The sequence below is a fragment of the Scomber scombrus genome, chromosome 21 (assembly GCF_963691925.1).
Source record: "Scomber scombrus chromosome 21, fScoSco1.1, whole genome shotgun sequence".
NCBI lineage: Eukaryota > Metazoa > Chordata > Actinopteri > Scombriformes > Scombridae > Scomber > Scomber scombrus.
The window spans coordinates 23,161,769-23,174,931 of NC_084990.1; the positions used below are offsets into that span (position 1 = coordinate 23,161,769).

The 13,163-nt window shown below is 37.4% G+C and overlaps 1 protein-coding gene across 2 annotated transcripts; it reads right to left on the minus strand.

The window, feature by feature from the left end:
* Positions 1–6,495: 6,495 nt before the first annotated feature.
* cbx1b (chromobox homolog 1b (HP1 beta homolog Drosophila)) lies at positions 6,496–12,603 on the minus strand. Of its 2 annotated transcripts, XM_062442634.1 has the most exons (6): positions 12,444–12,603; positions 10,523–10,604; positions 10,048–10,225; positions 9,784–9,937; positions 7,519–7,613; positions 6,496–6,695 (listed from the first exon to the last, which is right to left on the minus strand). In XM_062442634.1, exons 2-6 carry the CDS (start codon positions 10,575–10,577, stop codon positions 6,554–6,556), a joined length of 624 nt encoding a protein of 207 aa, XP_062298618.1. In that variant the 5' UTR covers positions 10,578–10,604; positions 12,444–12,603; the 3' UTR covers positions 6,496–6,553. The 2 variants fall into 2 exon arrangements, with proteins under 2 accessions (XP_062298618.1, XP_062298616.1); XM_062442632.1 differs by lacking the exons at positions 10,523–10,604; positions 12,444–12,603 and having other exon boundaries at positions 10,048–10,428.
* Positions 12,604–13,163: the final 560 nt, after the last annotated feature.

Below are 13,163 nucleotides of genomic sequence, written 5' to 3' on the forward strand. Positions count from 1 at the left end.
CTCATCTTTTTGTGGGTTTTTATTTTTAAGGATGCCATTTTAACACCTATATACTAACCATAAAAAAACCCATTAAAAAAGGTTTGTATTAGGTGCACATCGTTCGATCCTGTATACATCTCGAGTAGCTCTGACGCTGCACTCTTAATTCTTGTAAGGTTTGACAGGTTTTAATCGAGTCAGTCTCGAGTCGAGGAAGAAGAGGAGGCCCTAAAAAAAGAAGGAAAGAGAACGGAGGTTTTGAAGGAGAATTTTTTGATGGATGTTGAGACAAGAAGGAGTCAGAAGACGACAAAGAAGATGACGAAGAAGAGGAGCGTGTTCCCGGGCTGGCCGCTTGCTTTTAAAGTTAAAAAAAGAGGCGGCGAAGTCCTGCAAGAGGGAGCAGGTGGATGTTTTTATTTTTTATTTTATTATTATTATTATTATTTTTTAATTTTTAGGGGAGGAGGCACACTGCATTGCAAAATGTATCAACTTCCTTATAAATTATACATAGCACTGTAATTTGTCTTTAACAAAACAAACAAACAAAAAAAAAAGGAGAAAAAAAAACAAAAAAAGAGGCTTGGCTATATTGCATTTTGCCGTGTCTGTCGCTATTCCTTCGCTGCAGGTTTTAAATAACGGGGAGCTGCGTTTAGGAAAGGCTCTTTATTAACTGTTCATAATCTGTAGTATAAGCAAAGGTTATAGAGGTCTAGGCCACATCAGAGCTTTATGTAAAAGTCTACACCCTGCCCCTCTTTTTCTCTCTCTCTCTCTCTCTCTCTCTCTCTCTCTCTCTCTCTCTCTCTCTCTTTCTTTCTTTCTCTCTCTCTGTTGAGTTGATCACTTTTTTCGGAGCCTGTAATCAACGAGAGGAAGTCGAGACTGCTGCGACGCTCCAGGAGCTCCACGAAGAAGAAAAAGAATGAGGAAGAGGAGGAGTTACTGTGATTACCACCTCCAGGGGAGGGCGGGCTGTCACCGATCAAAGCTCATTGGTCGTTTCTTGTTTTCTCCTTCTTCCTCTCTCAAGTTTTTTGTTTTGTTTTTTTGTTTTTTTACAGCGTTATAACTTGAAAAGCAGGCTCACAGTCGTCGCCGTGGTGTAGCGAAATTTTAAAGACTAACTTTACTTGCCAACGTTTTATCTGATTTTTTTTTAAGCCCATATGAGGCGTTTTTTGTTGTTTTCTTTATTTTTTTAAAAACTGCTGTAAAAGCGAGACGGACCTAGCTGCAGATACAATGGAGAATGTAGAGGCAGACATCTTTACCTCTCTGGCTCCAAAACAAACAGGAAGTTACGTTACATTCACAGCAGACGATCGTCTTCTTTGTGACCTTTTTATTTGGACGCAGTTTGACAGGAAATAACGTCTAATAATTGTATTGGCCTTGTTGAATAGGGTTAGGGTTGATTTAAAACATTACGACACATTTAGAATAATTAGTATCTTTCCAAAGACTTCTTCCAATTGCTAACATATCAGTTTTACATATTGGTGGAGTTTATGTAGAAAGCAGACAATGATATTACACAAATACATGAAGTAAAAATAAACAAAAAACTTTCTTACCTAAAAGTTTTTTCTTTCTGAAATCGGCTATGTCTACCAAAGGGAATCAGAATCTGGTCTCCCCTACTTGTACTTTATTTATGGTGCGTTCCAGTTACTCCGAAGTCCGAATTTACCAGTCCGAGTTCCCAGTCGTAAATTTTTAACTGGAACTCCCCCTAAAGTCAGATCTTTGATTAGGAAAGTTGGACGAACCTCACTAGCTCTGACCTCAAAATCCAAGATGGTATTCCTGTGAGGGTTAGCTGTAGTAAAATCCTGTTTATTAGCAGTTTTGTCTAATTTGTGTCTCATTAAATCAGTCGTACACACACACAGCACTGTCCACTGACTTCTATCTGTGGACGTGTTGCTATGGTGATTGTACGTGTAGAATACAGTGAAGTGAGTTTCTATTAACTGATATTTCTATCCGCGGTTAAACTGGTTTTTCTGACTTCTAAACTGGAATGGATCAAATTTGGGTGTGGCGTCACTCCCAAGTCTGACTTCCAACTTCTGAGGTAAATGCAACGCAGCAAAAGTCTTTAAAAGAGTCAATTGACCAATGAAGTGATGTTTTTATTCATGGGGAATAAACACACTTCCGCTGCGATGCTAAACTCATTTCCCGTCAAACTGCAGCCAAAAAAAACGACAGAAAAGGACGATGTTCAGCTGCAATTGTCACATGACTTCTTGTCAGTTTAGGAAGAGGAGAGGTAAACATGTCTGCCTCTGAGTTCACCAGCTTGTCTGCAGTTCGGTTCTCTTCTTGTTGTGGTTAAAGCCAAGAGCCGTTGGCTTAAATAAATATTTAAAGTCCTATGTCACTTTATTTTTCTTGTTGACAAAGTGAGCCAAGTTGTTAAAAATGAGATTTAATTTTAAAAAAAGAAGAAAAGAAATACTTTCCTTTTTTGAATGTGTGAAAACGACTGACTGTGTGTGTTTTGGCCACTTTAAACTCGAATGCCTTTTATTTTATTTATTTCACACAATCTCATTATCTTCACTTTAAAAGGTTGTTTTTTTTGAGAACGGATTTTAATTACAAAGAAAAACAAAAAAAAGCCGTTTCTCAAAAAAAGTAGAAGTGCTATTATCTCTATTTGAATGAAGTCCGTCATTACGTGTATTACATTTACACCATTTAATATAAAAAAAAAAACAACATAGGTCAATGGTTGCAGCTGATAGCAGAATAGGCTAGAAATATTTTACAAGAAGCTGAACTGAACTCGCCACTTTAAAGATGATGTCCAAAAATTTACTGAAAAAGGAGAAAACGTCCTCGTTAAATGTGATATTCAGGCATGAAACTGGTTTAACATTCACCTCAGTGTAACACCGACTATTCAGTACTGCTACTACTTAGTGCACTTTTTTAAATTTTTATTTTATTTCTGTTGTTTGTCTCGTTTATGTAAATATTTCCATGTTTTTGTGTTTGTCTTTTTTTGTTTTATTTTATGTCGTTTTTGTCCAAATGTCTCCATAACAAACTGTCTCTTATCTCTCTATTTCTCTCTCTCTCTCTCTCCTCTCTCTCTCTCTCTCTCTCTCTCTCTCTCTCTCTCTCTCTCTCTCTCTCTCTCTCTTTCTCACACACACATACACATACACACACACACATACACACCACTCTCTCTGCTTTTGAGTTTTTGGATGTTAGTTCTCCCCTTCCCTCTGTTTTGAGATATTTGCTGGCAATCAAGAATTGTTTTTATTGATTAATAAAGTGTTTTTATTTTCACCTGTGACTCTTTGTTGCTCTGGTTGTCGTGAATGAGTGTGTGTGTGTGTGTGTGTGTGTGTGTGTGTGTGTGTGCGTAGTTGGGAGCTCGAGCCCAAAAAAAAAAGGGTTTAGATAGTGTAGTTTTTACATTCATACATGTGTCAGATATTGTTGCAGTAATTAAGGCTACAACTAGAGATGCACCGATGTATCAGCATAATATCGGTACCGGCTTCTATTACCCTTGTTGACTAACATCAGTAAATTAGACAAATTGTGCAGATGTCGTGGTTATTTGCAGTCGGACGGTCAGACTCCAACAGTAGCAGTATCTGTACGGAAAATTCTTATTAAAGTCTGTGTAAAGTAAGAATAAATATGTGTTCTGAGTTTGACATACCACAGAAAAGTGTGTTGTTAACCACCCTGCCAAATTTGAATGATTAAAAAAAATGCCAAATATATGAAATTAGCCTTCAAAGTTGTGTAAAAGTCTGCCTATTTCTCTTCTGCCAAACGCTGTGGGAGTGCCCGCCGAGTCCGCTGAAGCCCCGCCCCCTACCAAGTGTCACCTGTCAATCAAAGTCACCACCTCTGTGGGCGTTCCCGCCGAGTCCGTTGAAGCCCCGCCCCCTACCAAGTGTCACCTGTCAATCAAAGTCACCACCTCTACCAGAAACATGGACGCTAGGTCTGAGAGCGTTCTGCTGCTAGCTCATTTAACTGGCTAACTGTAGACCGTAGTAGTAGTAGTGTTAAATATTAACAATAACTAGCCACTAGGCATGTTAACCAGGGCTCTAAGGCTCTATCTCCACAATTCAGTACTGCATAGTTATCAGCCTTTTCACATGTTTTCTGTAACCATTTTCCAACATGTATAACATGTTTAGAAGTAAATCAATGAATTGACTTTACACAGACTTTAAGTATGTAATTGTACAACAGGTTAAAGGGATTTTTAAATGTGTGCCCATTCAAAAGATGGAATGATGGGCTGAATTACATTATTTTACAATAATTTTGTTTCTCTGTGGTATAAATAAAACATAACATAATCCTAAAAATATAAAATAAAATCAGTATATATCGGTTCTCTGCCAAATTCTTATTTTAAAAATTGGTATCAGCTCAGAATTTCATGATGGGTGCATCCTTAGTAGCAGCGATGGAAGTACAAGTACAGAAGTTTTCTCTTTTTAAGCAGGTACATGTTTAGCAGGATGAAGTGGTTTTTAAAAAAAGTTCTTTTAAAAAATAATCATTTCTTTAAGTTATTAAAAAGATTGTTTCATGAATTTGTGCTCATTCAAAGAAAGTGTAATGATGGGCTGAATTACTCTTTAAATCTATTATGTCTCATGTTGTGAAATATATTTAGTTTTTTTTTTTATCATAGAAGACTTAAAAAAAACAGACAATATTCACATTTGAGAAGCTGGAACCTGATAATTTAGACTTTTTCCCCCTCTAACATCACTCAAAATGATTCATTGGTTATTAAAAATAGTTTTAATAGACTAATCTAATACATTTGTCATAAACTGTCATCACGCCTGCTCAGAGACTGCAGCTGAAAATGAGCCAAGACGACTAAACTGGCACATTTACAGAAATGTTTATTCATAGAAACTGTCCCTGTAACTTTAAACTGTATAAATAAATAAATAAATAGTTGGCAGCTAATCGATTAATCGTTGAGGCTTTACAGTAATTTAGTAAATCTGATTTTCAGAAAGGTCTTGATGGAGTGTGAAGAACCTATCAGAAAAAAAGCTTCCTGTTATATTATCAGTTTATCTTATCGACTTTATTCATGTGTTTTGGTCTTAAGTGAGTCAAACCAGTAAAACCATCACATAATAACCTACAAATAATATATATCTATGTTATATCTTTACTAGAGTAAACCATCTATTTACTGTGAAAAATGAGCAATTTCAACAATATTATGTCTGTTTTTTTCAGATTATTTTGCACAATATCATGTTGTATTTGACCTAAGACATGAAAATATAAACCTAGTTTTTGTCCAGCTTTTATTAAACTTCATCTCTGATTTCATTTGACAATTTATTTTAACCTAGTTTTTTTTTCTTTTAATAAACCTTTTCTCTTATCTTATTTATTTTATTTAAATGTTCTAAGCATTTTATCATCCATATTTTTCTCCTGGTCTCAGTTTTTTCATTTTTGATTTCTTTATTTTTATTCCTCTTTCTTTATGTTGTCACTTGTTCTGTCTTATTATCAGCAGTGAAGCATTTTAATATAAATGAACCTTAATGAAAGCTGCTGTATAAATAAAGGTTTGATTGATTAAAAGTGACACACCAGCGTGAAACAGCACGATAACAAAAAAAGGTTGTTTTTATTCTCCAAAAACCGACAAGCAAGACATGAAAAACCACTACGAAGATTGATACTAATGAACCAAAAAAATTAACCACTGGAAAAAAAAAAACGTTTTTCGTAACCGTACAACAAGAAAATCTCTAAAGATGAACACAGATTTGTTTTTTTTCTCCCTCGAAAAGCACCAATGTCCCAAAGTTTTTTTTAAATGAAAGAAAAGAAAAAAGAATAATGGCACACTGATGGAAAATTTAAAAAAAAAACTAAAATAAAACATCACCTAGCTTTAATACAATCATCGTAGCGAGATGAGTGGGCACTGGACTGAATGTAAACATGTAAAGAAGATACTGAAGAAGTACTCGAGCGATTCTTTAATAAAGGTGCAGCGTACAGGATTTAGTCCCTTCTGGGCTACCGTAGAAATGTGGTGAGTTCTGTAGATATAAACGTCTTAATCTAAGTTAAAGAAAACACAGTGATTCTTATTTTTCAGGTCATTAAACGCTGTTTAAAAAAACATACGTACGAATATATTTATTTTTTTGCTACTAAATGTCGACTAAATTCTACAGACTGCACCTTTAAAATAACATGAACTTTTTTTTTAACACTGCATTTGACGTTTTTCTCCCCATTGTTGGTTTTTTTTTTGGTTTTTTGGGGAGTTTTTTTTTTTCTTTAAGCAAAACTGAAGCATATTTACATTTAAAGATATCCAGATAAAAGCAGAATCAAATGAGTGACACTACACTAAAAAAGACGAATGAGTCCATTGATGTCTTGCTTGTCTTTGCCCTCCTCCTGCCCCCTCCCCCAAAATGCCCCCCAGCTTCCAAAAAACCCCCCTGTCCAAAGTACAATGAAGTTCAAAACTACAGTTCTTCTTCTTCTTCTTTCTTTTTTTGGCCCTCCGTTAGTTTTTGTCGTCCTTTTTCTCGTCTTCGGTCGGGTACGAGTGCCAAGTGAGCCGCTCCTCGTAGAAAGAGATGACCACCTGCGGACACTTCACGTTGGCCTCCTTCGCCGGCACCAGGTCGGCTTCATCAGAGTTTTTCCTGATTGAAAAACCCAAAAAACAACGAATTCAACAGATACATATTTAACATCACAGTTTAATTGCTGAACATCTGGGAGTAATTCAGTTTAAAACAGCTGCTGTGTCGTTGTTTTTATCAACAAAGTGTTGTTTTCAGTTTGTTCAAATTGTGTTTTAAGGTTGTATGAAGTTGTGTTTACATTTATACATCCTTTGTGTTGGGTTTCTTTTGGTGCAACAAGGCGGGGAGTTCCGGTCCTCTGCAATGATGCCAACGCTGAAGTAACTTAAAACTGCATTCTATCAAAAGGCCACCAGGGGGCGACCGTTTTGGTGTCAAAAGGACTTCCGTCTCAATACAGGTCAATGGAGAATTCAACAACTTCTCACTTCATTTTCTAACCTCAGTTTTCAAAATGTGTTTATGGTCTCAATCGCTAGTTTAAAGCCTTCTTCAATGCAGTATGATGTTCATTTGTGAAATTTTGGCCTCCCTGATTTTATATTTGACGATAAAGCAGGGTATGCATTAGGGCGTGGCTACGTCGTGGTTGACAGGTTGGTTGGTTCACAGGTTCAGGAGGGCGCCTCATGCCCCTCCTGATGCCCATATAAGTAGAATCCGTGTTTTAATTTTTCCCAGCATGCACCTGATATTTTCAAGATGGCGCTGCTCAGATCCAATACTGTTGGCTTCCGAGCAGCAGTCCACAAATGTTACGTCCATTTCTTATATACAGTCTATAGGTGCAACTAATCAAAATTGTCAGGAAAACACCCGACTGGCACCTCAAAATAAAATATAATAAATAATTACACATAAAAACCGTCACAGTACGAACCATTTCATGAGGAACATGAGTTCTCCCGTCGAATCTGTGGCGCCGATAATCCTTTCTGGATCCAGGGCTCGAGCAAAGCCTCTTAGTTTCTCTGTCTGAAGATCAAAAAGAAACAAAAGAAATACGACTTTAATTAAGGCACAATAACAAAGTACTGATATAACAAGTTTTAAATAAGTTATAGGAGACAAACAGGCTCATTAGTACGAGTCTGCAAAGGTCAGTACAGTCACGGAGAGAGATTTGTTGAGTGATTTCCATTTTAGTGTCACATTTCTTCTAGAGCTGCAGTGATTAATCAATTGACAGAAAATTAATTGCTTCGTCTATTTTGATAATCTATTAATCGTTTAAGTAATTTTTTTTAAAGCAAAAGTATTTAATTTGGGATTTTAAGAGAGCTGCTTGGAAAAAAACCCCCAAACATTTAATGACTTCAACTTGATTTAAAGGTCAATATTTATTTTTCACAGGCTTTTTTCATCATCAGTTTGTTAGTTGCAGCCCGAATTTCTTGTTATACATATTTGTGCAGTATTTTATGCTTAAAACAGAGTCCTGCACATGCAAAATTTGATGAAACTGGTGAAAAATACTGTGCTGTGTAATTTGCAGGTTCAGGTCTAAGGTGCAACGCTTAAAATATTTTAAAGACGTAATTATTGCATCATAAAAATATATAATTTTAGTAACACATCCACAAAAAGATGCCCACGATTAAAATTGATAAAAGCCTTTTTTTTTTTTTAATCATGTAGTTTATTTGTGAACTCTCTGCTTTCATTTTAAAAATCACATCACATTGCAGTCGGTGAAATGGATCCTGAGGAGAAGTGGAGATTTATTTTGTATCCGATGTAGTAGATTGATTTTAATTAGGGTGCAGGTCAGGTTGGGTACCGAATTTAATTAGTGAAGCTGTCGGATAACCTGTGCAGTTTAAAGCACAGCGGATATACGAGTGTGCAGGGCTCTGGCTTAAATATCATGTTGACATGATCGTACCTGTAAGTTTTACATTCTTGTGTCAGCAGTTTAAAAACACTACAGCATCACATTTATTATGAATTGAGGAGAATCAGTGAGGTCTGCATCTTGTGCTGGGTATCAGTACTCGATACCTTTTAAGGTATCAACCGAAATAAATCAATGCCAAGTAGTATGGAAACGTCTCTCGTCAAACGATACCTGCAATCCATCCTTTTTGGACCCAGATCTAGAAAATATGACTATTTGTATGGACTTGCTTACAGCCAATCAACAGCAAGCGTTCATGGATTTAACGTGACATGTGATTGGTCCACTGCCACAGCGGCTACAACCCGTCTGTGGTGGCGAAGTCGTGGTGAATTTGATTTAGCGCGCTTAGCAGTTCAGCAGCCAAGATGCCACCTAAACGCTCTAAAGTGTGTCTACACTACACGCCTGTTACACCGGATACAAGACAGAGACCTACATGTGTTAATGGGAATCTAATGAAGGACTCAGTTGGTATCAGTATCACTTTAAGGTTACTTGGATTGGTGCTGGTATCATATTTGTTTAAATGATACCCAGCCCTAACTGCATCTTCAGAAAGTCTGCAGGAAGTCCACGTGAGCTCCGGGAAGAGATGATGAATTGTGGATTTGGACGATTCAAGACAAAGACCAGTGAAGAAAGAAACATGAGATTCAACCCCAAACTACAAAGAAAGACACCTGTCGCCTGCATCTCTTCATCCATGCATCTTATTATGGATGTTTTATGTTCTACCATTATTTTATTACAATACTTTTAACTGCTCAACAACAACAAAAATTTCCATGTGATCTCATGTAAACCAAAAATGTTCCTTTTACTCTTCCACCAGAAAACAAAAGACCTGACCTAATAATTATGATATCGACTTATCGTACAATAACGTGATTATCAGCATCATCATGTCTATATATGGACTTATCGTATGATACATGGACATGACCTTTGACCTCAGTATTGCCACACTTCACATTAGCAGCTAAGAGGCTATTCATGTCACATTGGCTAAGTGAGTAGTGTCCTCCATTCCTCACTGTGTTCGTCCTGAGTGGAGACTGCAGAAGAATTAAAGGTAAATAACCCCTACTATCCCACCCCCCTTACATTATATTTTGTCTTTTTGTTGTAATGTCTTCTGTTTGTGTTTATTATGGTATTTTATTTTTTTTTGTCAAATGTTTTTGCTATGTTCAAAACTCGGGTTATCCTAATAAAGAATTTTTGAAACTAACCGAAGGAACTTACTTCGTCTTTCTTCTTCTTCGATTTACTTTCATCTCCTTCTGCTTCTCCGGCCGCCTTCCTCTTCCCCTCTTGTGCTGATTTTTGGGACTGCAGAAACTCCGCAATCAAATCCGGACAGTCCAAGTTGTCTTCTGGCTCCCACGTGTTATCTTCACTGTCGACATTAAAGAACATTAAAATAAACAGTTTTAGGGGGAACGGTATGAATAAAATACTGATAAGTGACACAACTCTACCCTCCCCCTCCAAAAAAACAACACTCACTCCGAGAAGCCTTTCCACTTGAGAAGATACTCTACTCTCCCTTTCACAACCCGCCGATTCAGGACCTTTTCCACCACGTATTCCTCCTCCTCCTCCTCTTCCTCCGCTACTCCGTCTTCTGGCTTCTTTTCCTTCTTCGGCTCAGGTGAGGTCATTTTGCTCTCCGCCGGGGTCGACGCTGTAGGAAAAGAGCAGAAAGTTAAAAGATCCCAAAGAGAAGATGCGCCGTCTTTACTCCGGAGCCTGCAAGTGTTCATTAAGATCATTTTCAGGTGTCTGGGATTCAGTTTTTTAGTCTTAACTGGTTCACAACTGGATGGGAAACCAGTCTGCTGAGTGGGCCACAAACACACTTATGGTGCCACGTTGTAGACAAACACTAGTATATTCATCTCTCCACTGTCGACACACACCTTACCGCACAAGGACAAGTGATTCAGAGACATGTATGTTAGGAAATAATGATGTTTAAAACCTTCTGTAACAGTGGGACCATCGTTAGGGGTTTCTGTAGTCAGGCTCATACTCATCAGGTAGACCTGGGGACCAGCAGGTTCCTGGTCAACGTCAAGATTGTTGCATGATGGAAGCGAGCGGGAGTCAATGTGGTAGAGAGGAGAAAACAGCGTTGGAAAAAATGGGATTCATTGAAAAGATACATGGGTGACAAATGTGAGCCAATGCAGATTAACAGCAGTCGATGTATGAAGCACTTGGTTTTTGTTTTTTTAATAACTTTACAGCTAAATGTATGTATAATGTTTCTGTCACAGTTATAGATTTCTATTTTAAAAAGAAGACGGCTTAATCTGCATTGACTAGTTACCCATGTACCATTAACCAATGGTGGAAGGCGTATTCAGATCCTTTACATCAATGTTAAAATACTCCATTACAATTAAAAGACCTGCATGAAAAATCCCAATAAAGTTAAAGCACATAAGTATGAGCAGCACTTACAATATTAATGTAAAAGTAATTCATTTGATGGTTGCATATTATCATAAATTACATCATTAGATTATTAATAGTGAAGCATCAGTGTTAGAGCAGCATGTTACTGTTGTAGCTGCTGGAGGTGGAGCTAGTTTACACTACTTTATATACAGTTAGCTAGTTTAGTCCAGTGGTTCCCAACCTAGGGGTGGGGCCCCTCCAAAGGGTCAGCAGATAAATGTGAGGGGTGGTGAGATGATTAATGGGAGAGGAGTTTTCAGTTTTTGGACTTTTTCTCTAATCTTTGATTTTTGCTGAAATATTGGATCATTTGAACATTTATTGAAATGAAACCATGTGAGAAGTTTAGAGGGAAAAATCACTATTTGGTGGAGCTGTTAACAACTCATAGACATCTGAAATGCGACCTCCGACTACACACTGCTTTTTGTAAGATGTCAAAAGACAAAAAAGCTTGGAAACCACTGGTTTTATCTTTAACAATGTGTTGTATTTTAAAAGCTTGTTATATTATCCATTGTGTCAAATCTTCATCTGAGAAGTAACTAAAGCTGTCAAATAAATGTAGAAAGAAGCATCACATGGATATACTAAGTGTACAGTAGAAATGGGGGAGGGGGGAGTTACAAGTGTATTTTTTTATTTGGAGTTTAAAAATATGACCCTAACTAAAATGCACCAACATGATAGCAGCACCTGAGCTACCTGCATACCGATCAAAATATGCATTAATTATAAATCAGAGGCAGGTAAGGATGTTTTTTTTATGGCTTTATGGCAGGGCCACTTACTGCCAGCATCAACAACACCTGGCAGCAGTTTACAGCGTGTACCATTAACAGCAGTGTGTGGAGATGCTCCAATAAAAACCAATGCATACTTTATGTTATCATGCATTGTCGTGGTGTATAATCTGTGCATGCTCCAATAAAACCAATGCATACTTTATATTATTATGCATTGTGGTGGTGTATCATCTATGCATGCTCCAATAAAACCAATGCATACTTTATATTATTATGAATTGTGGTGGTGTATCATCTCTGCATGCTCCGATAAAACCAATGCATACTTGATGTTATCATGCATTGTGGTGATGTATCATCTGTGCATGCTCTCATAAAACCAATGCATACTTGTATGTTATCATGCATTGTGGTGCTGTATGATCTGTGCATGCTCTCATTTAGATATTTCATTTATATCATTTGTAGCTGCTACTGTCTGCTAGCGAAGAAAAGAAAACACCACACGACAAAAGCCTCAAAGCAGAGACTCCTCCATATTGCTTTCCCCATTAACCACTAATATAACACACGCTGTCAGTAGATAATAATGGTTATTTATGGTTATACAGTTAAATAATTCTCATTGAAACGATGCAACCAGCTAGCTAAACGTTACAACACGTTTGGAGGGAAGGCAAAGATTAAACTCACCGATGATTTACACAATTTAAAGGCTTTTTAAAGAAGAAGAACAAAAAAGCTCCACTCGAACCGAAATGAACGATGACAGCTTTCTGCCTCGCTAATTGTGTTGTTTTTTTTTGTTGCCAAAATACAGACAAAGCCGCTAGCTTGACCACAGCGAAATGTGTCGTTTCCGCCCCTTCGTCTGGTAAGAGAGGAGGAGGAGGAGAAAGAGGAGGAGGAGGAGGAGCAGGAGGAGAAGGCAGCCGGAGAGAGAGATGGCGGCGCTTCGCAGATCTCACAGTGGAGGGATTTATATATGCAGACGGACGAGCTGCGCGGGCATGATGTGTAGATCTGTGCACGCAGGGAGCGCGCAAGGACCAATGGAATGCAACGCCCCCCTCAGTGCATTAATGCAAACATAAACAAACCCCTCATCTACACAGTTATCTACATTAATGTGGGTTTTTTAATTAATTAATAAAAAACACCTTCATTTAAAAATGTCTATTTATTATCAAAGCCTAAGTATACTAAGTCACATTATGTACAAAAGTAATATTGGTCTTAAGTGGTAATATACCTGAATTTTATATTATTATTGTACAGATTAGAATTTATATATGTGTGTGTGTGTGTGTGTGTGTGTGTGTGTGTGTGTGTGTGTGTGTGTGTGTGTGTGTGTGTGTGTGTGTGTGTGTGTGATCCACACACACACACACACACATCATTTAGATTATAAGC

What these genes read in the sequence shown, in the direction of transcription:
- cbx1b (XM_062442632.1), bottom strand. Translation starts at nt 10,313, where the DNA reads ATGATCTTAATGAACACTTGCAGGCTCCGGAGTAAAGACGGCGCATCT. An exon ending in AAGTGGAAAGGCTTCTCGGA is followed by an intron (nt 9,938 to 10,047) that starts GTGAGTGTTGTT and finishes TAATGTCGACAG; the next exon opens with TGAAGATAACACGTGGGAGC. An exon ending in CGAAGAAGAAGAAAGACGAA is followed by an intron (nt 7,614 to 9,783) that starts GTAAGTTCCTTC and finishes TTTGATCTTCAG; the next exon opens with ACAGAGAAACTAAGAGGCTT.